Consider the following 27392-nt stretch of genomic DNA (forward strand, 5'->3'; position numbering starts at 1 on the left):
GGGAGTACCCCATGCACCAGTACATGCTGAATGCCAACCCGCTGGAGAGCAGATTGGCAGAGAAAGACTTTGCAGAACTCATAAACAAGCTGACCATAAACCAGCCATGTACCCTTGTAAGCAAAGAATGTCAACAGCCTTCTGGACTGCATTAAGAAGCATTAAGAGCAGCATTGCCAGCAGGTAGAGGGAAGGTGAATGTTCCTCAATACTCAGCACCGGTGAGGCCAGGTCTGAGCTCCCCAGCGTAAGACAGACATGGGCTTACAGGAGTGGCTCTAGAAAGAGGGCCACAAAAATGATTAACGGACTGCAACATCTTTGATATGGGAGCATTTAGCTTGAAGAACAGAAGGCTTGTGTGTGGAGGGCTCTTATCCATGTGTATAAACAGGAAGCCAGACTCCTCTCACTACTGCCTACTGCCAGGACAAGACATAACAGGCACAAACAGAAACACATGAAATTCCCTCTGACCACACAAAATACCTTTTTACAGTGATAGTCCAGAGAGGTTGTTGAGTCTTCACCCATAAAGATATTCAAAATCCAACTGGACATAGTGCCAGGCAATCTGCTCTAGCTGACCCTGCTTGAGCAATCTCAAGAACTCCTTTCCATCCTCAGTGATTCTCTTAAACGTATACATATATTTCAACACCACTCCTTTATTATTTCTTTTATTTTCATAATGCTTTTCCTAATATTGTGCTTGCCACCTTTTTTTTCCCCCCACACTCTTTGCCTTTTTGCACTTAAGTTTGTTTTCTTCTGTTCTTCCTCTTCTGTTTGGAATTACTTTCCTCGGTGGGAACAAACTAAGCTTCAAAACACTTGTAAAAATCACCCCCTAGAAAGCAAGTCAAAAGACTCTGTGGTTCTAAGTCTGCATGTTTATTAGAGAAAGGATAGTGTTACAAATACTGACAATATAGTTTATTTTCTGGGAAAACAAACAAAAGCCTCAATATCCAAGTCAACCCATTCTTCACCTTCAAAAGATACTTTTAACTTCTGGTAATTATGAAATGGTTATGAAACCCAAAACATTCCAAATTTTAACACTTGGTACTTAAGCTTTTTTTCGTTAAAGCAATTAATGCTTTAACAATTAAGTAATTGAAAAGTTAAGCTATTGAATGCAATCCGAAGAACCAATTTTCTCCCCCTCTCGTCGCGATTTTATGTCCATCATCTCTGGTCTGCCTGCCATGTATCACTGTGCTCCCCAAACCATCTCAGCAGCCCTTTGCTGAATTCACTCTAGTTTATGCATCTCTTTTGTGCATTGAGGTAGGGGGCAAGTGTGTTTGGGGGTGGGTGGAATCTAGTATTCTTGATGCAGTCTAATTAGTGCTTAGTAAAGGGGAATAAATCACTTGCCCCAGTCTTCTGATTTATACTCCTTTTCCATACAGCCCAAATACTGTTAGCCTTCATTACATGCTGCTGGCTCATGTTCAGCTTGCTGTCTACCTAGACCCACAGGTCCTTCTCATCAGAGCTACTTCCCAGCCAGTATTGCTGCAAGGGGCTCTACCTTCCCAGGTGCAAGAAAACTCTGCATTTATCCTTGTTGACTTTCCTGAGGCTCTTGTCAGCCCATTCCTCCTGCCTCTTCAAGTCCCTCTGATTGGCAGTACTACCCTTTAGTTTCCATCAATTTGGTGTCTCTGCAAACTTGGTGAGAGTGCACTGCCTTGGCACTGCCACGCTGTTGCTTAAGATACTGAACAGTACAGGTCCCAGGACACACCCCTGCAGTTCCCTGCTTGTTATCATTTTCCAGGTAGTGTACAACTCATTAACCACTATCCTCTGAGCCCGATCATTCAATTTTATCTTTTTTTAAAACCATCTGGTTGCCCATCCACCCAGATCACATCATCCTAATTGGGATAGGATATTATGGGACACAGACAAAAGACCTGTTACAAGTTGAAGTAAATGACATAGACTGCTCTCCCCTCTCCTCTCTCTGGCCACAGAGCTAATCATTTTATCATAGAAGGCAGCCAGGCTTGTAAGGCACAATTTGCTCTTGGAAGAAAATCCACCCTGGCTATTCCAAATCATCTTCACATGGCCAGCACTTCGAGGAGGACTGTCCAATCATTTTCCTGAGACTGTAATAAGGCTGACGGGCCTTCTTTGAAGATGGATGCAACATTTGCTCTTCTCCAGTTATCAGGGACTTCCCCAATCTCCACAACTTTTCAAATATAGTACAGAGGAGCATCACTACAGCATCAGCCAGTTCCCTTGGCATACCTGGATGCAACCCATCTGCTCCCATGGACTTGCACTGGTCAAGTTCTTGCAAGCACTCCTTGACTCAGTCCTCATTCACTGCTAAGGACTCTCCCTGAATGCCTTCACTAGGCACAGCTACCAGAGAGAGCTTGTCAGTGAAGACTAAGGGAATGAAGACAGTGTCTGTTGATACTGAATCATCTTTTTCATCAAAAGATCCCTATTTTTCCTCGTTCAGCCTTCTACTGCCAAAGCAGTTGTAAAAGCTCTCTGCGTTGCCCTTGATGTCTCTTAAAAGTGTCAACTCTAGATGAGCTTTGGTTCTCTTAACACCATCCTTACATGTTCAAAATTCCTCCTTTTTACACTGCCCCTGTTTCCAACTCCTATATACTGATTTTTTGCACTGGAGCTAAGTCATGAGTTTCCTGTTCAGCCCTGCCAGTCTCCCAATGCATCTATTAGTTTCTTGAGTATCAGGATGAACCGTCTTTGCATTTGGAGGAGGCTGTCCTTAAGCACCTGTCAGCCCTGCTGAGCTACTCGACCCTTCACAGTTGCCTCATATAGGATGCCATCAACCAGTTCCTTGAATGAAACTGAAGTCTGTTCTACTAAATTCCAGAGTCTATGCTCTGCTACTCTCCTTCCTCAGTTCCATCAGGATCTTGGTATCTACTATTTCACAGTCAGTATAGCCAAGGCTATCATGAGATTCCCAAGCAGTTGTTGATAGTAAACAGCAGATCCAGCTGTGTATCACCCTGTTGACCTATCCAGTACCTGTATTAAGAAGTTATCCCCGACATCCTCCAGAGAGCTTCTTGACTGCTTGCGTTCCAGTGTTACTCTGTCAGCAGATGTCAGGGAACTCAAGTCCTCCATGAAAATCAGTGCCTGTTATTCAGAGACTTTTAAAGAAGGCTTTGTCCTCTTCCTCACCCTGATCGGGTGAACTACCACCACAATGTCATCCTTTTTGGCCTCTCCCATCCTCATCCACAAGCTCTCAACCAGGCTGTTGTCATCCCACTGAAAAGCTCCCTATATCCAAACTTCTTCATGTCATGGCAGCCCTACCCTCTTTATCTTTGCCTTTCCTGACAAGTTTGTAACCATCCATCTCTCACTCCAGTCATGTGAGTTGTCCCATTGTGTCTCCACTATAACAACGTCATAGTTCCATGACTGTATGCAGAACTAATTCCTCCTGCTTGTTTCCCAGGCTGTATTTGCATACATGCACTTGACATGGGTATCCCTCTTTTACCAATCCCAAGATCCCTCTTGCTCCCACCACCCTGTACCCTTTGCTTTCCATGCACATGCCAATACCTCCCTTAACCATGGGTCATCATGTCCCTTCACCACCCAAAGCTCTACTCACCAGGTTGGCCAGCCTGTTGGCATAGATGCTCTTGTCCCACTTGAGGATCAAGGACTTTCAGGGACAGATGGGAACCCAATTATGGGCCCCATGGTATTAAAAGCCAAATGCCTGTTGATACAAGCTCTGCAGTTAACCAGGTTTTGATCCACGGGATTTGCCTGCTCCTTTCCCTTGGGAGGATTTGTCCTCCGAAGTCTTACCCTTTCACCAGCAGACTGAGGAGCTCTTACATAACTGGGCCACTTAGCTTGAGAGATAACACTATCTCTAGTAAGGTAGACTTGGTTTGCAACTCAAATTTTAAAATTTCAAGACAAAAGAACAGTACACTCACAGTCCAAAAGACTCAACATGAATTACAAGCACCTAGTCTACTTTCCCTCCATTTTGGGAGAGCAAACTGAAACACTCAATCAAATATCAGTTTCTCCATATTGCCAGTTAAAAACAAGCAATGTGCAGGGAAATGGCACAGAAGACAAATAAATTACTTTTTATGCTGTCTCTTCAAGAATTGGGAAGAGGGAAGTATCAAGCGATAAAGTATTTCTTCCATGTAAGAGAAATAATTACAAGTAAGAAATCTTAAAACTGTCATCCTACCACTCCTCTCCGCACAATGGAATCTCCTGAAGATTTGTCCTCTTTAAAGCAGGAAAACAAAGCATGCAGGAAAACAAAGCGTGTGGAGGAATAGCTATGATCTGTGTAGAACCTGGCCATCATAACTATTCAGGGAGTATTTGTAAAATGTAAATTTTTGTCCAAAGAGAAAGAAAGGAAAGGAGAAAGAGGAAACATGAAAAGGGTATCTGTAGTAACAAGTTAGCCAAATACCCTTCAAAATATACTCTTTCAGTTCTTTCTAAACTTGCTGGTTTTGATTTCATAGGTGCTGAACCAAGGTACTGTATCTCATTTATGACCTTGGTGGAGAGGACAATTACCACACCGAGCGGTTAAAGGATTCACTCTGTTCATGCTCTCTTCATAAACTATTCTCAGTCAGGTATTGTTCTTCTGTCTCTAACATTTGACGGAAACAACACATCTTGGACACCAACCTTTCTCCAGTCCCAGTGGACCAACCTTCCTCCAGTCCCAGTAGCTGACACTGTGTTCCATTACCTTCTGGGCAGCTTGTCCTGCACACCAGACTCCTTTTTTTGCGTAAGAGGAGGCACTGTATGCTACTCAAAAGTCTCTTTAATAATATTCTGTCCTCATGTCCATTATCTCTTTTAATTCTTGAGTTTTTCCTCAAGAATGAAATCACAACTGAAGCAAGATCAAAAACCTAATCTGGAATTTAAAAATAAACAGTTTGACTTCCAGTAAACTTCACTTATGTTCAAACAGATCATTTTTTTCACACACACATATGCCCACCCCCAAACATGAGTTCTTTTGTCCAACGGGATAATTAAGTGGGACCCAAAATACTCTTCCTGTTGTTAGAGTCATTCTTGTTAAGAATTGCGAGATTATTACCTAAGGCTGTGTATCACAAGAGAGAGCTGTCTCTAGCTGCAGAGACTAGGGAAAAGCAGTTCACAGAAGTGTTTAAGAAGTTCTAGGCATCGCCTCTACAGAATCACCATGAAAAATCCCAGCAGACTTCTTGGACAATCAGAATCTATCTTGATTTGAAACAGTTCCGCTGATTCAAAAGCAGGTCTCTTCTTCAAAGGAGGTGACCAGCTCCACTGAAGTCATAAGGAGAAGAAGAAAGAGGGAGACACAAATTCACCCTTTCAGAAGTTTTGTTGCCTAGAAGAAATATGCTGGTTTTATGTCTCTGCAAGAAAGCTGCAGGTAAGTTCTTCAGCAATTGGAATTCTTATTATTAGGATACCTGCTGATACAGCATGAAAGCTATTTTAAAAAATGGCTCCAAATAAATCTTGATAATATTCCATATATCAGCAAAACAATGTCTTCCCAAATCAACCAGCAACAGTCAGAGATGCTACATTAAAACAAATAAACTGGGAAGTTATTTTGGGTAGAAAATTATACCACAAAAGTATACAAGCATCAGTAAGGAATAAACCACATAGACAGAAATTCCAGGCCTGAAGAAGAAACACAGTACAAGAACTACACTACTGGGCACCTACAAAGTATGACAACAACAACTGTGACACACTGATTATCACATACTAGAGGGATAGGAAGTATGGTATTGTTATTTTTCTAAGTGTCAAAACGAGGTACAACTGCCAATAACTTTTTTTTTTGACCAGCTAGATAGAAATCCACAGAAGCACAGGAACTCTTGAAATCATTCAGAACAACATGCAAGACTTGTTTCGCTGTTAGTTCACTATTCTGTACCTTTGCAAAGCTATAAAAACAAATATTATGTATGACTTCAAAAATCAGAAGTTAAATATAAATGGAAAAAACTTGTTGAAAAGAAGTAAAAGGAGCAGCTAAAAGTAAAATCTGTACAGGTAGCATAAAGACCATGTAAAAACATCATACTGCCTTTGAGAACAAAAACATGCCAGACATGAATAAAAGGAGTCTAAGAGAAGATAAACAGGAATGTATCCTACAAAAAAGAAAAAAAGCAAAAAAGCAGAAGTTGTGTTCAAATGAGGAAGGTAAGCCCCAGATCTGGCAGGTTACACAGAAAAACGTAATAAGCATATTTAAAAATCAGAGAGATTGATGTGAAAACAAAACAATCCTTCCTTTTCGGGAGCAGGAAGCCTCACACAAAACCTGCAGAACTAAAGATGACAAATATAAAATGGAAAATTTAGGACCCTTTCTACTACTTTCCATTACCGCTGCTTGGGTAAAGACCTCAAAGTCATTAAATATTCCTTTAGTCAAAGAGGTATAAAACCTGCAGAGTCAACAGATTTTTCTGATATTCTTGTATAATTCCAAAGGCTTAAACAAAATACAAGTCTTGGTATTGACAGAGTCCTTGCTAAACTGAAACTTTCAAAGGCTGACTGAAGAAAAGTAAGAGCTGATTTTGTCTCTATTTATCTTGAAGTCTAGCAAGGAGCAAATGCAAAGCACCATTTGAACTACTTTGGTTTGATTTGGTGTGGTGACTTGAATCACGTCAGCCAGCTCCAGCATTAAAATAAATTGTGAAGTTTGCCTCACAACTACCCATCAGTAACAGGCATTTGATACATGCCCTTTAAAGTGCAAAGAAGACAAGTCATATTACTCTGGATTACAAATAACTGATTTCATCGTGAAACAGAAGATACTCCCGAAAAAGAAAAACAGAGGATGTTCAAAAATAGAGGTGTACACCCTGCAAATTTAGTTAAAATCAGTTCAGACGTACCATGCACACAGACACCATTCTGAACCGTAAGCACGCACACACAGTCATGAGATCCCTATAGTCCTAGGCTCATGTATATTCCATGGACAAAGCACTGCTGTTTCCCTACTATTTGTTTCTGATACACAGTAAGTCCAGTTTGGATAGGTTTTAGACATCCCGCAATTACAAATTTCAGTTGCAATGCAAATACAGTACAAGCGAGAATTATTAGTATGTGTCAATTCTTCTGTATAATGATGTCTTTTTCTCCCCTGTTCAGTCTCACTCCGCTCTTTGATAATATTTTCTAATCCATATCTGTTTCCCAAAAGATGAACTAATAATGACAGACTGTACAGGACATTTCCTTTAGGTTATGACTGAGACATGAGTAAAAGTAATACCTAACAAACACACGTCAAAAGTTACAGTAAAAAAGTACTCATCACGTGTTTTACCAGCTCCAAAGCATTACCATAAACAGTACATGTCATTTCCTATCATTGTGAGAACAGCTTCACGAAATCTCTGTCAAAAGCAATCAAGATCAATAAATCAAACATTCGACTATCGTATACAAAACTGTTTTATATAAAGCCTCTTTGACGTAATACCAGAAAGGGAAAAAAGTCCAAGCCACGAATACATCTGAAGCAACCCTAAGAACTCTGCCTCCTTTTACTACCTGCTAAGGCTGTTCTTAAGTAGTACAGAAATAATTAGTCATTAACATACAATCAATTAATCACTAACATACTCGTAGAGCATTCAGAATAGATTTCACCTTTATTTAAAACAATTAACTAATGCTAACATTATGGTAAGAACTCACAATAACATATCAATAATACATTAAATTATAGAATACTCATATTAATTATATTACTATAGACTAAAATATTGTAACATAATAACATAATTCTAAACTAATTTCTGTTAATATATTTTATATTATGTATTATATATTTATATTTTATTAGTATACTTATATATTAATAAACTTCGAAACACTAAGAGATTGGTTATTATTTTGCAAAACAACATACCTGAAGTGTGAAGTGATTCTTGTTGCAGCACGCTCCTTACACAAGTTTATGAATACTAGCAGACTTATCTGATACTTTTACTGCTAATTAAGAGGAATGACTTAGGTAGCGCAGGTGATACAGAATTATTCCTTGAAAAATTTCAGAAATGGCAGGGCTCAGATAACCTTTCTTTCTGCAAACTAGTTGATTATTGCAAATACAATCTATTAACATGTAAATGAAGCCTGAATTCTTAATCTGGAAGAAAATTCACTGAAATAAGATTCCATTTGAAAAATTGACTTAAATTCACCACCTCAGATATTTGTCAACCATGCCTTTTTCCCCCCAACTCCTTTCAGAGGATACTAAGTTCCAATACTATGGGGAATCCCATGGTACTTGCCACAGTACCTACGGTACTTTGAAGTTACCGTCTTCCAAGTTTGAAGCATAACTATCAGCTTATTTAGATTAAAAAAAGACTATCCTATAAAGTTCCAAGCAGCATGAGCAGAATTTTATTAGCCACCACGTGCTTGCTTTTGCCAATATAAAACATATTTTGATTATCATATTTTAATAAATGGGAAAAACTCTGAAAGAATCCATGCAGACAACAGCTTTAAGTAACATTATCAATCATGTAAACTGATAGCTGGACAGTTCTGTTTGTAGAAGGTCATGAAGTCCATCTCTAATTCACCAAATGCCATACAAATATTAAATACATTACAATGAAAATCTTCATCTCTCTAGACTGGCCTCCATTTCTTAATCTCTTCTCCTTTACAAGTTAATAATTCAAATTACCTACTCAATTTCTTCTTGCTTTACATTTGAAGGGGTTTTTTTGCTTTGCCTACAAAACAAGTCCATATGCCTGCTCTACTTAATACAAGACCATAATGCACTGAGATTGTCTAATAAAACTCTTGTTACTCTAAAATTAAAAGCCTTCCACAAAAGAGATTTTCATTTACTTGCATGATTTACCAAGTCAATGTCTTTCCTATTTCCCAGTACTACGTATGATTGCATTTTTTTTAGGTTTTTTTTTTTAAACACAAAATATTGAATTGCACCTGATCATAAGTCTGTGTGTCTCTTCCAATTAACCATGTCCTACACTGTAAGTCTTCCTACAGACAACAATTCTCCTTTCTCATAAAGACAACTACACTTGTATGCAAATAGTCCAATTCATTTTAAGGAATATAGTCCCAGAACAATGATACTACTCCGAGTAAATGTGGGACATGCCAACATTAAATCAATAATTTCTTAATGTAGAAAGAAATTTCACTTCAGTTCCAGTTTAATTTTAGAATCAGTTTCACTCCTAACATATAAGTACCCCCACACCCCCCTCTTCTGCAAGGTGGCAGACTGGATCCATTTGCTTTTAGTTCTTTTGTGTCAGAAAAGGATAATGTTAAAGGAATGAGGAAAGCTAATGAGAAGGATGAGGATGGTTACAGTGAATTCCTCAAGGAGACTGCCAATAAAGATTGGTCATCTGTTCATCCCTAAGGCGGCAATCACACAGTTTACTGACAGTAATATTATATGCATTTCTGCAGAAAAGACTGTTCCTAAAGAACTATACACATTTTTAAATGAAATAGGAAAACAAAGCAAAGATAGTCAGATGAGTTCAGCCACATGAAAACTCATAATACCCACATCCCACAGTTCCACATTTTACTTATCAGAAGCTATAATACCCACATAAATATTTTATTCTTTAAAAATTCAATTAGTCAGTTCAAAGACTTACTCAAATTGTCAGAGATGACTAATACTCAGTGAGACCTAGGGGTTCCCAATTATCTCCAAAATTACTGAAAACAGATTTTTCAGCTTTCAATAGAATTGAACATATATATATAAATTAATATAAATGCATAATTATAAAACATATAAAGGAATATAAATAAAACCACACTCTGATCAATTTGAATCACAGATAATACATGAAACCTTATGGCTGCCTCCAGCAATCTCAGGAAATGTAAAAATTCTGACTCATAGCTAAGTCTGCACACCGTAAAAACCATGCACTGTAATTCCATGACTCAGACAGCTGTGGAATTGAAGTATGACATTAATTTTAATCTAGTGATGACTAATAGACAAAAAAAACCCAACAAACATACTTTATAGATATGTAGAGATTGTATGAGTTGGTCAAACAAATCTTACCCCAGCAGAATTTTAGCATGAACCTCTTTGTTAGTCCTTGAGATTTCTCTCAAAGAGGTAATTTCTGCATCAAACCAAAATCCTCTTTCCTCTGGCGTCTCAACATTGTAGTTAACCATCACCACATCACCCACTTTTAGTTCACTCCACTTCAGAATGGTTCTTGCTCGGGGTCGAAGATTACTGGTGTCCATTTCTACTATGCCATTCTCTGGGTACCTTGAAAAGTAAAACCAACAACAGTAATGATTACGAATCCTGTGACAGTAAGTAGTAAGTCACAGACAACATTTTTCAAAAGTATAAATTTTTATATGTGCTTTGGGCATATAAGAAACATACTATAAAAATCTGACCCAATATCTTTTTGAAAGTTTAGTTTTCATCTAAACACAGACCAGGAATTTGACTAATCTCAGATGGAACACACAGCCTCCATGAGTTCTCTCAAAAAAAAAAACAAAAAAAAAATCAAATAATTAAGTAAATCTATAAGCACTGGATGACTTTTTGATTGGAATGCGATCCAAGTTCAAGGTTTTGGCACACACATGGCCCGTTTGCTCCCAGTAAAGTCAATATACCAATTAAAATGACAGTGAAAGAGTAATGAAGATTAAAACTAGGTTTTTCAACTCAGCACATTTCTAATTTAGCTTTGCTTTCATGCATTTGTTCCATTTCCACTAACTTCAATAACAACACATTTACGACAGTTCTTAAAAATCTGATCCTACAAACACAGCATATCAAATTCATGTGGTGAATATAGTCCAAGTCCACATTCCATGCACCATGTTTAAAAAAAAAGTCTAACTACAAAATGTAGTAAGTGAGAAACAGAATCAAGACTCTCAATGAGATACATGAACTAACGAATTGAAAATGTTTCTTCCTTTAAATTACAAAACCAAAAAATCTAGAAAGATAAATGTGGGAATCATTCCTTCTCTTGACAACACACTTCTCTTGGCAAGATGTAGTAAGGAATGCAATATTAAAAGAAATTAATGGATCACTAAATCATAATTAAGAAATCTTGCTTATTTTTCACTGAAACTTGGCGACTTTTTACGCAGTTTTTTTTTTTTTTTTTTTACACAGTATTACCCACAAATTGCTATGGTTTATAAGAGATTGCTTTCCTCCTCCTGTGTTGGTGTATGCCATCACAGCACATACATAAAAATCAGAGAGTAATGAATAATTTCTGAAGAGCTCCAACTCCTTTCCAAGTCGAGAAAGACTCATTTAGCAGAATTAGGATAGTGATACTTGACAGCACTACAACTAAAATCCCAATGCAAGAAAGAAAGCTTTTAAGATTTGAGATGTTAACAACTTTTCAGTTTAACACCACAGCCTTCTTAAATTCTCTGTATGAGGCAATTATTCAATGACAGTAGAGCCTGTATAGTTTGCACATGTGCTGGAAAAACAGCACAATAGGGACATGATGAAAACCTTGCTTGCAGAAAAAAGCTGGCCTGTTACAAAAAGTAGAAAGTAAGATGCTAGACTAAAACGGTGAAGTCCCTTTCTGATACTGTGTGTAACCAAATACAGAATCTTCCATCACTTAACTAGTACTAGATGAGGTCACAGTACAAATTTAACAGAGAAAATGAAAATAAGTCTACTGCCTAGAAACAAGTGCTATTAAAAGTATTCATTCTTCCTTCTTAACAAACATTGTTGAGGATAATATAACTTAAATTACACTTCCATCATGCAATTATTGGTACTTTAGCAAGAGCACTCATGCTTTATATTTAATACACCTTTATCAAACAGCACTGTTAAATCATAACACCAAAATCCTTCTTGTACTAACAAAAGCATGGCTTTGTCACTTTCCAGCACGCCTCTCTGTAGTGAACAAGATCATTTCAAGGTCTTGGGGAAATTGTACATTGTAACTTACTACCTTACTACATAAATACTAAAACTACTGTCATTAACAGCATGAGGCTCTGATAGACTATAGCCTGAAATCAGGATGTCTATTCCTAAACAGTTGATTGAAAGCCCACTGATGTAACTGGAGATGTTTTAACAAGTTCATTTTGCTTTTGTTTTATGCCTTCTATTAAATCTAACACACTAGTTTGCTACTACAGGTAAGGAGGGGAGGGGGGCTAGACCTCGCATTCTATCTCCAGGCATTTCTTTGTCCGCTACCATGCGGCTATCTAGAGTGTCCCTTAAATTTGTGGGAAGATTTATCAATCTTTTTGTTTAAAGAGACATGAACCACAAGTTTAAAAGTGGCTGTACCTTTAGATAAACCAATGGCCAAGTAAAAAGCCATATCCTTAACTACTTACAAAAGTTAAATCCAAAGAGTGTTTTTTCCCCAACATTTTCAGATCCTAATTATAAATATCTGCATAACAGTAATTATATCATACAAAGACAGGTGCTTGGGATCAAGCCATTATCCAAATGACAGTCTCATATGATGTAACTCTACAGTTCCTAAATTTTTTTACTTGGTTTTGTTTCCAATTTGAGTGTGTACTGCAAAGCTAACATTTGTGTTTTTACCTTTATGTCATGCAGCTTTCCCTTAGAAGAACTATTATACAATTCTACTACAATAATTATGAACGTTGTAACTGTAATATCCACAAAACCCGTAAGACAGATTAATCTACAGGTAATAAGACAAAGCAAAAAGCAACTATAGAGATAATGTCTATTTTATTGAGTGCCTGAATAATAACATCACGTTATAGTACAACAGGCTACTGAACTCTTAAGACAGCTATGTTTGAGCTACTAGTCAGTTCCAACCATCTTACAATAAACCCTTTCTAAAGTTTGGAGAAGACAGCAAGTAGCACACAGTAAATGAAGACTCAGTTTACTTGAACTCCGAAACGAAAGTAGGGCTTAAACATCAGGAAACTAAAGAAGATAGATAAAAAAAATAGACATCATTTATGTATACAGTGAAATAATCAAGTGAGAAGTACATACGAGATCAGTGGGATTGTAAAAATAAGCAATATACATTTAAAAAGTTCCAGTGACACTATGGGGGGGGGGGATCAAAATGTGTGACAACAGTTTACATTTACAGAAACTTCACTTTGATCTGAAAAATCTATTCTCTTCTAAAAATAAAATGCCTTCAGGTTCTGTTTTTCCTGGGAGACCTTTGGACAAACATCTTTTTTACTTAATGATTAAGAAATATTTTTTTCCCAAATTCGTATTTGTGTCATCTTTCCCACCCCTATACAACTCAGAACAGAATCTTTCCTACTGTACTGCTGAGGAACTTCAAAGGTTGTCATTGTTAACAATGACTCCACCTCTGTTCTTCGAAGTATCTGATGAAAGAACCCAAACAAAGAAGATTGCTTATTAGCACGACTAGAACAAGATCACTTACCAAAAGACACTCCCAAAGTTCCCTTTTACAAACAGACAGAAACTAACTGCTTTCCAAAGAAAGAAAAGGCAGACTCTTCACTGAGTTAATTTTTCGTCTTACTGGCTGGTCAGAAACTGGCTGGTCAGAAACTTAAGCTCAGACACTTTGGAAGAAAAAAGATAGCTTATAAAACAGGTGAGATTTCCCATGTCAGAATTCACCTTTCTTTTGCATCAGGTTCCAGGCATTGAATGTTTTGCTGCTGTGCCTTCACACACAGAAATATGCTTTTATGAACATCACTGCATGCCAGCAGATATTTAACCATTCACATTTGTCCATAACTGACACCCTGGGCAGAACAGCAGAAACAGTATTTGTCACAAGCTTTTGAGTTAGGCTCAAAATCACAGAGAGTCACGCTATATATGTTAAGCACAGTACCACTATTCCTCATTATACTAGGTAATAAGTAAACAGTACTTCCACAGTAAACTTGTGCCCTCAATTGTCTCCAATGCCACAGTTTACCTGAGTAAGTAGGGGGGGGGGGGGGGGGGGGGGAAACACACTCACATTAGAAAATGCTACTACCTCCATGTTTGTTTAACATGTTATTTGTAAAAATCCCACATTAACTTAAAACCATAATCTCTTAATATGCAAGAGTAATATTTAAATATAGTATCACAAAATGGTAATATGTGGACTTATGTATATAAACCAAAACATAAAGAGAACAAATATGACCTTTTAACAAGCCTCAAGAATGAAGTGAAAAACCCATTCCGGCAAGCTATAATAAAGGACTACTGTTAGACATGAATGTTTACTGAAAGTGTTTTCTTATTTATTGAGTTACTTTTAAAATCCTAAGATGACCCTCAAGAGAAAATAAACATTTTCACAGTGTTCTAATTAGACTAGCGTAAGTTTGGTACAGTTGAAATGAAGATTATATGACACAATTCAACCTTTAAACTTAAAACAATTGTAGACATTTTCTTGGTTTTCCATGTTTTTCACGACACTTGGCACCTAATATTGAAAAAAGCAGACATCATAACAGTAAGCATAATCATAACAGTTTAATGAATACCGCCCATAAGAAGTCTCATGTTCATCATTAAGCTGTATTTCCCTGTAATTTAATTTTTCCCTGTAATATTTCTAACTGTAAATACTAACAGTTGCATAGCAAGGATTTCTTAAGATTTCCTATCTGTGTAGACTGTTTCCATAGCAAAGAATTATCCATGAAGTAAAAATTCCAGTGTTTCTCGGCTATGGTCAGTATCTGCTCATTCCTAAAATGCTCAAATACTTAAAAACATATTAGCTCTATATCAAAATATACACAAGTCTGCTCAATTTACTGAGAACTTGCAACATATCCTTTAACACTTCTCCCAGCTGTTACCAGAACAACTGGAACGATAAAATTCTTGAAACAACAGTCAAGACTTCCCCATCTCCTCGCCATACTAGTCTGGTAAGGAATGTTAATGCAGGTGTGCAATTCCTTAAACTGTTATTTTTCAATATAAATAGAATGAAAGTGTAATTTATTTTCCCAATCAACAAACTCAGAAAAGAGTCATTCAATGTGCACCCAGAAATGAAGGAATAGAAGGGCACAAATAAAAGAATAAAGAAAAAGGAATGAACTCAGAGGAGGTAAATCTGATCAAGGTGGTAAACCTGAATAAAAGCTACATTCACACCACCACCACCCGACTATTTGCTACCTGAGGAAATAATGAGCATAGTTTTGCTGTAGTATTTTGAGAAAGCGAACGACACTATACTGGAAGAGCATCTAAGACACAATTACGAATGAAAAAAAAAATCACTAGGATAATAAAGCTGTGTGTTTGCACTTCCAAAAGACGACCAGTAGGTCTGATAATTTGTTAGTACAAGAAAGAAGTAACGTATTTCAAAAGACAGACTGGAAGGAATAATGAATATCAATAAAGATAAAAATCAGTCATATGGAATATAAACAAGATCTAGAAAACCTTACCTAACAACTAATAATTACAGAATTAATCAGCTTAAACACTGAGAAATGGTATTAATAGCCTGAAGAAAAACATCTTACTTTCCTAATGATTTTAGTTCTGAGTATTAAGAAAAATTAATTTCTAGACTGAACACCACTGCACTGTGTGGACAACATGGATACTGTGAAACATGACAAACTGGAAACAGAGTATCAAAACAGAAGTTCAGAAGCTGTAAGAAATACATAGAAGGTTGAATTTTTAATACAGAACTGTTATATAATGAGTCTAAACACTGTGAATGTAATGAAAAACAGGTTTACTTCACTAGCTAGCACACAAGACGACAAGTCACACAATTACTGAAAGACTTATTTTTTGAAAAACCTTTCCTCACGTGTTCAATCCTGTGACTGTGCAAGGAGAACACTTACAGCTAAAGACAAATAAGTAAGAAGTAGAAAGACTTCAATCATATTCTCACTGACCACACCATTTTTTTCAGCCAAGTATCAGTTTTAAAGGGGAAAAAAAAAGTTTAACTGTTGACATTTCAGTTCTCTCAAACAACTACTAGGACAGCAAAGCTTCCCTCCCGTCATTTCATATGCTTTCCACAGAGGCACAAGAAACACCTGGATTTTCTCCTCAAACTATTTCCTTTTCAGTTTGTGTAAAGTGTCTACATCCTTAGAAATCAAAGCCTTACAGTTAATGTCAGTTGTCAAAACCCTGAAGACTAATACATGCAAACACTTTGAGATTATAAAACACAGATTATGCAGTCAGGAAATCCACTGCAAACAGGACAAGGAATCTTACAAGGAAGCCATTTGAAATTAAGAGTAGTAGTGTGCAGCCTACTCCCTCAAAATACTTAAGTTTGAACTAACATGCACAGACAGCCGCATCGTAGTGGCACTCTTTCTAATGAGCATGTAAAGAATGAAGAGTTATATGTGACCTAGCAGGTCTCCTATTGTTTTAGCATTGTTTAATAATCTGTATGAAAGAAAGTTTTGAATGAGTAAACAAACTAATCACTGATATTAGAAACTAGAAAATGAAATTATGCAACTAGGAGAGGTGGTCCAAGTAGTCATTCAGACCAATTATAAAAAAGGTTTGCTACTGACAGAAAATCAAAGAAAACGTGTTTCCCTTCGGAAAAGATTAAAAGAAGATTCTACTGGGCAGACAATACAGCTCACATTCCTCTTCCTCTTCTGAAAATCTAGAGTGGCCAACATGAATTGAAGATAACACGTGCCATAATGAAGCTATGGCCTGTCGCTCCCGACATTTCTTTGTATTTCTAGCCATTAACTTAGTATTCTTCAAAAGAAATCACTCCCCAGTCTCCTCACTTCAACTGTTGAGAATACTGCCAGGAATTTGACAGCATACACCTTCCTGATATGCACTATTTCCTGTGCTTAATGTATATAAAGAAAAAGGTCAAATATTTCAGTTAAACATGTTTACAAGCGGTATTTGAGAAATACATTGTGCACAAGGGGATGTATTTTGGCATTTCTTCACAGACGACAAAACAGAACTGTTTGCATCACGCAGTTTCACTAATGCTGCTCGAAGCAGCTACCTCTCAAAGAAGCAGTGATTCTTTCCTTTGCACTGTCCCCGCTGTGCAGCCACTGGGCAAATTCATTTGATTGGATCAGTGACATAAAACCCAGTAATATTCACTTAGTGAACATTAGTTTTTAGCTATATTAGGAAGCAAGAACACTTCACTGCACAGCCACACAACCACTCAACTGAACGCAACTTAACTATCAGATGTACATAGTTGGGAAGTAAGGTAAGAGGAAGAAGCAGTGGTCACCTCATCTGGCAACAGCCCATACTGTCTTTTGGTCTCCAAAATCCATTTATCAACAGTGCCACCTGTGTGAATTCTCAGACACATTCTATTAAATCCCAGCCTACTACCTTTATTTGAACATTTCACATTAAAAATACTCTGAAAAATATACTGTTAAGCAAGTCTAATCTTCAAACCATTCCCTGAGAAAGGAATAGCAAGTTTTAGACTATTATCTTCTTGACGATCTCTTCAGCTAAGGAGACACTTTTAAGGAGAAAGTGATTATTTTTCTTGACCAGGTAGTACTTAGAACTTTTCTTCTCATTTCCTCAAAATATCCTATGCTTTCCAATGATAACTTGTCTTGCATGTTACTTACGCAGCACACAGGATGACTAAAGTTTTTGACCTCTATGACAACACAGCGATAACCTAATTTTCTTAATACAATGTGTGTGTAAATACACACACATAGTTTTAAAGAAAATGCAGAATTGTGCATAAATAAATTATTTTTTGAAGGTTAATGCCAGTCTGGACTACAAATGACAAATGAAACTCACCTGAAATAAGCAAGACTCTTTTAGTAAGGATAATGGCTACAGCAGGACAGAACATTTTAGACTGCTAGGCTATCACAGTCTTTCAAACAAAATGCCTCAGTTTTTTAAATTTTGTCTCCTCTCTTTATAAAAAGAAGGATCAGGAATACCTTTAGCCTTCATTGGGAACTGTTTCTCCTCACACTACTTTCAAGGTGAGCTTCTCTTGCTGTCTGCAACCCTGATTAGTCCTGAATAAACAGAATAGATGTGTAAGAAAAAGGTTTAAATAAAAAAAGTAATCTTCTGACAATGAGAACTCCCCTTGTACTTAAAGACCTTCTCCTCGTGCACTTAAAGGCTTTTCAAAGCTTCTACAACATGAAATAATGCAGGAATAAATGTTTTCCACTTGAGCAGGATGAGATTTGGGGTATGAACAAACATTTAAAAAAAAAAAGAAGTATTTCAAGTAGGATCTCTCCCAACTTTTCCCCCCTAAACTGTTTTTTTTGTCTTGCGCTGTTCCCCATCTGTCCAAACAAAGTTTGTTGCCCAAATTCCTATTTTTGTATCTCTTTCAGCTAGCATGAGGCACCTATGCCCCTAACATGACTCAAACACTTCAGAAGCAGAAGCAAATACACTTGAAAAGGTAAAAAAGACAGCCTATCTTACAAATGCTTCTTAGGCAGAAACAGAAACAAAAACAAAAACACAGGAATATTGAGCTGGCGGCATTTTAGTAGCATTTAACAGCGAACCTTCCATGTTGAAATGGAAGCTACCACTGACAGACCGATACAACTGAATTAGTCCAATTTACGCTCAGGAACACAGGCATGCAACAGGTGTCCCGGATCACTGAGATCAGTCCCCTTTTATTACAAGCTACCACATACACTAATCTTTTCCTGGACTCCATCTATGATCTGAAGGTCTAAAATTACTGTGGTATTTTCCACAACAATGTTTATTTTTATGACATTTTACACAGTTTATGGAAGACTAACTGGCTAATGAGAGAGACATACTGACTGAGGCTTACAGGTATGGTAATGGCATATTCTTCTGTGCCTTTACCTTCAAAGCAGGCTGTTATCTCTTTGGGGTAAGGCATGTGCTTTTGTTAAATGCTTCTATGTAGTTTAGAACAACAGTAAGTGAATTTATTCTTGAAGACTAGAGGTCCTAATTAGTAGTAAGATTTGATAAAAGCATATGTAGTACACCAACACAAACTCTTTATTTAGATGCAACAGCATCAGCAACTTAAGGATGGAACCAGTAAGAACAGACATCTTACTAGATACTGAGGAAAATTAACACTGTTCTTAATTCTTCATGATGAAGAATGAAATGGACTACCCATCAGTAATTTTGTTTCTTAGAAATACATTACTCAGGTTTATTCTGTAAACAAAATTGCCTCTGTAACAGGCATCGATCTGCACACACTCTCTTCTTGTCATTCCTCCCATCTTCTCTTTTTGGTACAGGGAGTCTGCATGAATGCATCACTAGCAGCAACTACATAACTGAGTTCTCTACAAGAAACAAGGGTCAGCATACCCAGAGCACAAATGAGAGTGTCACCCTAGGAAAGCCACATTGATGATCATGCCTGCTTTGCCAGGCTATGTGCAACAAAGTTCACCTATTCAAAGCTGACTGTTTTGTCTGCACAAAACAGCTGTTGGTTCTACTCAACTGCAAAACCCCAACAGCATACAGGCTCCAGGATAGACAAATGATGAACATGCACATGGAAATGATACCTCAGAGAAACTAGTTGCTTTTAAGTACCCCTCCTAACTACCTACACATCAGTCTGCAGGCACAGTCAGGAGCTCCCCACACCCACAGTTTAGACACAGTGGGTTTCTGATTTCTTCATTACACAGTAATTACTGTAGGATCGCATCCAAGGACAGTATAGATTCTAAACACATGTAATAGCCAGTACTAATATTCTACAGATATCCAGAATGGTGGCATTCTTTAATTGTGCCAGATTAAAAGGATCTTGCAATTTAAGCTCTGCCTTAGCAGTCTTGCAACAGATTTAACAGATTTTCAAATCACCAGCATCCACGGAGACCATCTCTAAGATGGCTGTATCCTTTGATCTTCCAGCTAGCAGCACAGAGACATAGGGACCATCCAAAGTAACTGGTCCCAAGCAAGTCGGACAATGCCTGTCCTATCCAACTTACTAAAAGCTATGCAATTTAAGAATAATACAGGAAAACTATAGTTTTCTAACCAAAATCAGAAGCACGTTGAATCTTCAAAACCTAGATTAGGTCCTACAAGAAATCTTGTAATATAAAAAAAGCAAACAAAAAACCTGAAATCCACATGCAGGCTGTCATTCCCCCTGTAGAAGTGAAAGAAATCATGAAAGTCATCTTGCTGAAGAACAGAAGTAGCAAGCTGGTTGCCACAGGCTCTGAAGGTTAACATCAACTATCAGTTTTCTACTCCATTAACGATGAGGATCCCTCAGACGGCAGCATTTTCACCAAACCCAGAAGAAATATTAACTTTAGTAAAGTGCAAGGAGAGAAGCCTGGGAAACACACTGAAAGATGGTGTACTAATATGGAAGCAAGGACTAACATAATAATCCTCAAGACCCATCAGACAAACAAAAGTATCAACCAAAGAGCTTCTTTTTGAAGAGGGACACTAATGGACAACAAGAACCCTAATGTACTTGGAAACTCAAGTCCATCAGGTTAAAGTCTTCCTGTTCACCAACAATGACAAAGTTTATTTTAGTAAAATGAAACATTAGTAAGTGGGGGGGGGGGAATCTACTCTTAATAAATCTACTATTAGAAATACTCCAACGTCTGCCTGCATAGATCCAGGAACTTGGTAAAGCTTTTAGGAATCCTCACTAATAGTAATGGCCATCTGGCTATCTAAATTGCCAGATTCAGGCTGGGCATGTAACTCACTTATAGTGCATCCTACCTCACATTGCTTTTCAGACAGGCTCTTTACAGCATCAAAGAAAAGACATCCATGTAAATTCTTAGAGATCACAAAAACATCCAACACATATCCCACACACAACAGACGCAGACTTCACTATAATCTCTTGGGCTGAGAAACAAAAAGATCTCAGACTGCTTCCAGATCTGAAAGAGTTCAGAGGGCATCACTCCACAGCTTGTATTAAGCATGAAGTAAACAGATGATCCCTCTTGCTAAAGTACCTGGTTCCGTAGCATAAATAGCCACAAACAGTGTACTTTATGATACACCATGTAGATATTACCTCAAGGTTTAATTTAAACTTCTCTGTTGATTGATATAAAACCTGAGAGAGGCATCATCAGCCAAACATGATGGCCCTGAAAAAAAGTTACCTACACTTGAGCCATACTAAATCTACACTTGCATATAGGTAGGCATACTGACATTTCTCAGGCTGCAGAAACGTCCAGCCTTCCTGTGACTACCGTTGAGAGCCTTCTTAAATGGAAGGCCTTCATTACAAATCACTTAAACAGGAAAAGGAAGGAAAAGACAGCATTTGTTTGTAGATCAGTACATCTTTCCACCACTTCAGGGAAGAGCTAACCATCAGGAACATAACACTCACAGAGTGAGAGAACTGTCTCCCTGAAACTAAGTAGACTATATCCAGTGCTGCACAAGCAACAAATGTGAAACAGAGTAAGTTAAGAGGAAAGGGCAAACTTTCATGTGACACAGCACTGTAAGACATGTCCTTATGGTGCCACATTAAGCTACTGAAGTGTCCTGCTCCTCATCTAGAACTGATTCTTAAGCAAGCTGCAGTGGAGACTCTACCTACAGTTATCTCAGTTAACTTTAGGATCTATGCATGTGTTGGATTCCTCATGAGTACTTTCAAATAGGGATTCAGCTTTCTTCTGTTCAAGACAGGTTCACATCATCTTCTTCTGTATTAAGAGACAGCTGCTTGGAGCAGAAGTGTATGATAGCAGTGTATGAAACTTGATAGCACACCCTTGACTTAAAAGTTTTTAATGGCTCTTTGCGATACCAACAAATACAAAGGTGAAATTGAAATACAGTGAATAAAGTGGCAGAAGGGGAGGAAGATGACACTGGCAGAAACAGGAACATACCTGTAAACAATGCTGCCTCCAGGGAAAAGGCTGCATTCAGGAACTGAATGCAGAAGATGGACTATCACGCAAAAGCTATATAGCCACAACTGGATGCCAAGAGAGTTGGTCCTGACTGAAGGTCAGCATTGATAAAACTGATACTTCGGGCTCTTCCTCACTGATTAAGATAGGGCTCTTAAACAAGCACCACAAGCCTTTTAAACCCTTGAGATTATCACGAACTGTGACTCCAGTTTAATCTGGAACTGAGAAGTTCTGTTCCTCCAAATGGCACTAGGTTTTCTATAAGCAAAACCATCTCTCTGCAGAAATATGTGGGCCTTACAACTATTACAGCAATTTACTTAAATGCTAGGCATACAGTCGTGGGGTGGGGGGAAGGGAGGGCGAAACCACAACAGAAACAACTCAGCTATCCTGTTCCCTACAAAATCAAGGAGCGATATGTAGTATGTCCTATCTGTAACAGTCACAGCTGGTAGGAGAGCTCTGTTTAGCCATAAGGTAGTTACCCTTTGAAACTACCATAACTAAGCTCTTGCCCAGAAAAGTTAACTTCTCTTAATCGTGCTCTTTGCTAGAACAGCTCTGTATATTTTTCCCCTTCACATTCACTGTAACTACACTATTTAAACAAGAAGTGGAAAGAAGAGAGGAACAAATGAAAACTCAGTCCCTCAGAGGTACACTCTTAGGAAACAAAGGATTAGAAGAAAGTGGGTTTTTCCAAACCTAAAACTGCAAAACAAAGTGTTTAAGTTTTGCACAGGACTTGTAATATGTAAATCTAGCAGCACCACTACTAAACCCAGCTTTCTCACTTAATGGAAGGACAAGTCCTGCTTCATCCTTTAAGAACAGCTGTTCTTTGGAGAACATAGTGAACTAAAAGGTACCTTGTTGAGAAAGAATTAATGGGACTTGATGGGACTGTCAAATGTTTCCAGCTAGAAAACTAAAGCCAGATGAACATCAGATCTGTTAATGCTGTTCTAACTACTCTCAAAGAATCAGATGTGGAACATATAAACAAGCCAGCACAGACCCAGCCTCCTCAATGCACAGCCCCAAGTCTACATAGAACCACTGGCTAGGGCAGCTTTATCCCTCATTGAAACTGGTGGAGGGAAGGTAAATACACCACAATTTCTGTACACATTTTGGATGAAAATTCTTAATTAGTTCTTCACGCTCTTTGACAGATTTTCTTACCACCCCCAAAAAACTTCAAAGTAGAGAGAAGTGTGCTCCAGTATAAATTAGTAAGGCAATTAAGGCTAAAGGTGAACTTTCCTGACAAGCACAGTCTAAGAGAAAATTACTGAGGTGAAGCTTCACTTTTGGATAAAATTCCCAGATACACAGTTCTGAGACAGACAGTGTCAAACAACACAACTCAGTCCTGAATCTATGAATACAGTGTAAATACCCATGGGACGGCTAAGAAAAGTAAGGAAAGAACAGTTTCAGGCCTTCACCTGAGTCAAGACATGGATCTGTGTGTTTTGGAGACAGCAAGGCAAGACAGGCCTGCCCCAGAGGACTTTGTTGCAAGAACTGGGCCTATGATGGTGGAAGACCTGGTCCTAAGATGGGGTTGCACAGACTTCCAATATCTCCTACATAAACATCGCTATTGGCATTACTGGTTCCAGCCATCGGCGGGGGGCGGGAAGGAACGAAAGGATGTTGCTTGAACTTTTCTTTTTTTTGTGGGGGGTTAGACTAAGTCTGCCACAACATGTGGTACAGTAAAGTATATTTACTGTTCATCACACTGAAGCCTCAGATCAGAGTCAAGGTGCTGGAGTAGACCAATTCAATGCACTACAGGTGACCTATCCCTCAGCTATAACCTTCTTTTTGGTGAATTTTTTTCCAAACTGGAAGGATATAACAGGCAGAGAGGGAGAACCAGTCTGGAAACTGAGCATCAATGACGATTTGAGTAGTTGTGGACCTGTGTCCACCTCTGACACATAGTCCTTCCAATGTGTTCAAGTAATTTTGATGGCTTTACAGGCACCAGGCTTATGTCATCCATTTGTAAGCCATTTTTATTCTGTTTCAGATAACAGCAACCATTTTCATGTCTTGTAAGAGTATATCTGTTGTAGGCAAGGCAGAGCTGAAATTGTGCCACCCAAGAGAATCATCATCTTTAGGGGATAAAAGGGAAAAGAGCTTCTCCAAAACAACACAGCAAGGACAGACTAGTGAATGCCAAGAACACCTGGCAGCAAAATGCACAGTCCAAACCTAAAGAGCAAAACACCCAGGGACAGGTAACTCTGCAGAAGAATATAGTACTAGCAGTAAAAGATGAACCTTGAAGAACAGGAGTGAAGAGATAAGTTAGATGAAACAATTTCTGGAGCAGGGAACAACTGTGTGGCAAAGCACACTGTGACCTCCCTATTTATCCACATCAAGCATAGAGGTGGCAGGATACATGTGTGGTCTACAGACACCAGAGGTAAACACTAATGTATGAAAATAAAATGGTATGAGTGCACATGTAGCCACCATATGAATATACGTTAGGTAACACTAGAAGAAAAAAGTGAGACCTTGAAAGATTTGTATCAGTAACATTCATCAAAAACCCAACCACTGATAAATGTGCAAGTCTCACTTTCCAGAAAGCCTTCCAGAAGTTCTTCCAAAAGCTCAAACCTCCAGTACCTTAGACTAATCAGTTAAATAACTGTGACTTCAGTGACTACCTTGCAACATTGTGTTTCTGTGCCTTACCTGATTTTGTTGGCTAAGAATTGCTATACATAATCATATAGTAAGAGTAAAAAGACTGTCTCCACCTGCTGAAGGGGAGCAGCTAGATCCTGAAGTACACACAGAGGTCAATCTTTTTTTTTCTTTAGTATGACTATGCCAAAGAAAAGTCAGACCAGTTGTGAAACATGTTCTACTCTGTACTTTTAACTCACAAAAAACCAACAACATCTACAAAAAAGGAACATAATTTCACTCCAACAGTTACAAATACTGTTTCTCAGAAATGTTTGCCCACAGCTAACTTACATATACACACGGTATTGTAAAATCAGGTAATCTTAAAGCCAGGTCTTTGAAATCACACCACAACAGACATGTGATTTCAAGACAAAATATTTTCATTTTGATTGACTAAGTTATTTTCATGTATATCTTGCAATATTCAATGAAATATTCACATTTCTACTTCCACCTTTGTAATCCTCTAACATTTTAAGTAGAAGGCTTACACAGTTGCAGATATAGAATCTGAACTCAGAGTTTAAAAAGTGCATTAAGTTGTATCTGCTACTAGTAAGAGCAACAAAAAGTGCTCTATGTAAGTCAGATTCACAGTTACATATTAAAATAACTAAAGCTGAAATAGCTGTTCTAAAAACATATTTTGGAAATCTACATTTAGTTAATACTGAATATACTTTGCATCCTTCTACTTTAATCTTACATTGCACTAACTACAGTATTTTTACTAATCTCAGTACCAAAAATTAAAAATCCTCAGCTCATTTAAAGTTTTATTTGTTTAGAAGCTTAACTTAATGCTTTAACAGATGTTATTTAAAAAAAAAAAATCCAGATCAGTTTCTCAAGCAAATGAAGTGGTGCAAAACCTGTTCATAAATAAGAAACCCCTCGAAACTCAGGGTTTCCCACCCACACATTGCAGGCTCTGGAATTTTACTACAGAAACAAACAAACAGAAAAAACCCACAACCCACCCTTAATGCCCTCTCTCCAGTTCAGAATCAATTTCATGCCCTCAGTCACAAAGTTCCCTATAACAAACCTTTACTGTAAGTGCAGACCTGCAATTTTGTGCACGATTGTTCTATTTGGAATAAAATTGATCCAAATCAAGTAACAAAAATTGCTCTCATGAGAGTTTTCCTTCAGCTCCAATGAGAGGAATTGAATATACACAGCAAATAGTTAAAAAAATTAAAACAATACTTTACTTGGAAAAACCCACAGTAAAAATTTGGTTATATAGTTTCTTTTTCTTATATAAGAAGGATGGATTTTAAGTTTCATAAAGACAAAGAAATTAATACTTGACAAGTATTTAGGCATGAAAAATATCATTACTCCCCATGGATTCACTATATCCAACTGAAAAGTGTTATAAATTTTTTAATAATTTTTTCTTGGTTGCAATATTGAACTTGCTTTCTTTGATTCCAAGCTTCTTCAAGAAATTCTTGGTTTATACAAACCAAATAACAATATGTGATGTCCTCAAAATAGTATCAGGAGCACTTACTCATCATACTTGATATGATAAATAGCTTCTTCATCAGTGTCCATACAGTCTGAGTAAGATGTGGATGGTGTACTGTCCAAATTATTTGTATTTTCTCTAGAATGATCTTGACTTAAGTTTCCATTAGTCCTTTTGTAAGTGTTACCACTCTTTCCTTGAGCTTTACCATTCTTATGTCCCTTTGTTGCTCGGGTAACATTTTCTATGTGAGCTTCAAACCAGGCTCCAATGCTGACATCACGGGCATCCACCAATTCGTTTATCTAAAAGGAAAATTCAATAATTAATTTATGCTTATTTTATATAATCGCAATTAAGAAAAAAATAAACTACTTACTATGCTAATACTTAACTTCGTTATCAGTAAAACAATCAACTCTAGTAACTAGTTGAGCTTGAGCAAGTTCAAGTAACATGCAGTCATGAATACGTTGCACTTTCAGTATTTTATTACTCTTTCCTCATTAAAATCTAGTATGAATATAGTCTATATGTAATTTTAAAAAGCAAGGCTAGATTTCTTTTTTTTTTCCCTCCAAACCTGAAAGTTAGCTTAATCTCTTTCATTATCCTTTCCTCTTGCTTCACCAATTATTCTTTATGGCTGAAATAAGCATACACAGCATTAAAATACTAGCTCACAACCAAGGGGTTTAAAGTCTTTCCTGAGCCTCCAACTTGGAATTATTATTTAACCTTCTATCTTTCTGGCCTGCAAGATTTTTTTAACCCTTCAAGACTCAAGCAGAGATAGGAAGGAAACTAGTCTAACAAGGTTGCCACCACAGCCAAAATCTTACAGCTGTAAGAAATGGAACTATCTCCCAGAATTTCTCACTTCTGTACTCACAATAATACTGGTATTAAGCAACCAAACCACTTTACTATTCTAAATCATGTTTCATTTTCTCAAGTCTTCAGCTAATTAAGCAGATGTTCCTTTAATAATACTGAGAACACTGAAAAAAAAATTTAAGGAAAACTTCATCAACAGTACACCAACTATAACAAAATTATAACAGAACTATTGCACACCCACACCATAGAA

General features: G+C 37.5%; 1 protein-coding gene across 3 annotated transcripts in view; it reads right to left on the reverse strand.

The window, feature by feature from the left end:
• The window catches only part of UHRF2 (ubiquitin like with PHD and ring finger domains 2), a 94462-nt gene that overhangs the window by 48468 nt on the left and 18602 nt on the right, over positions 1 to 27392 (reverse strand). For all 3 annotated transcript variants that reach the window (XM_050913302.1, XM_050913301.1, XM_050913300.1), the window contains exons 3-4: positions 26345 to 26607; positions 10178 to 10396 (exon numbers count right to left, since the gene is read on the reverse strand). In XM_050913302.1, coding sequence (XP_050769259.1) covers positions 10178 to 10396; positions 26345 to 26607 — 482 coding nt within the window. The remainder of the gene's footprint in view (positions 1 to 10177; positions 10397 to 26344; positions 26608 to 27392) is intronic.

Source organism: Gymnogyps californianus, chromosome Z (assembly GCF_018139145.2).
Source record: "Gymnogyps californianus isolate 813 chromosome Z, ASM1813914v2, whole genome shotgun sequence".
NCBI classification, from domain to species: domain Eukaryota; kingdom Metazoa; phylum Chordata; class Aves; order Accipitriformes; family Cathartidae; genus Gymnogyps; species Gymnogyps californianus.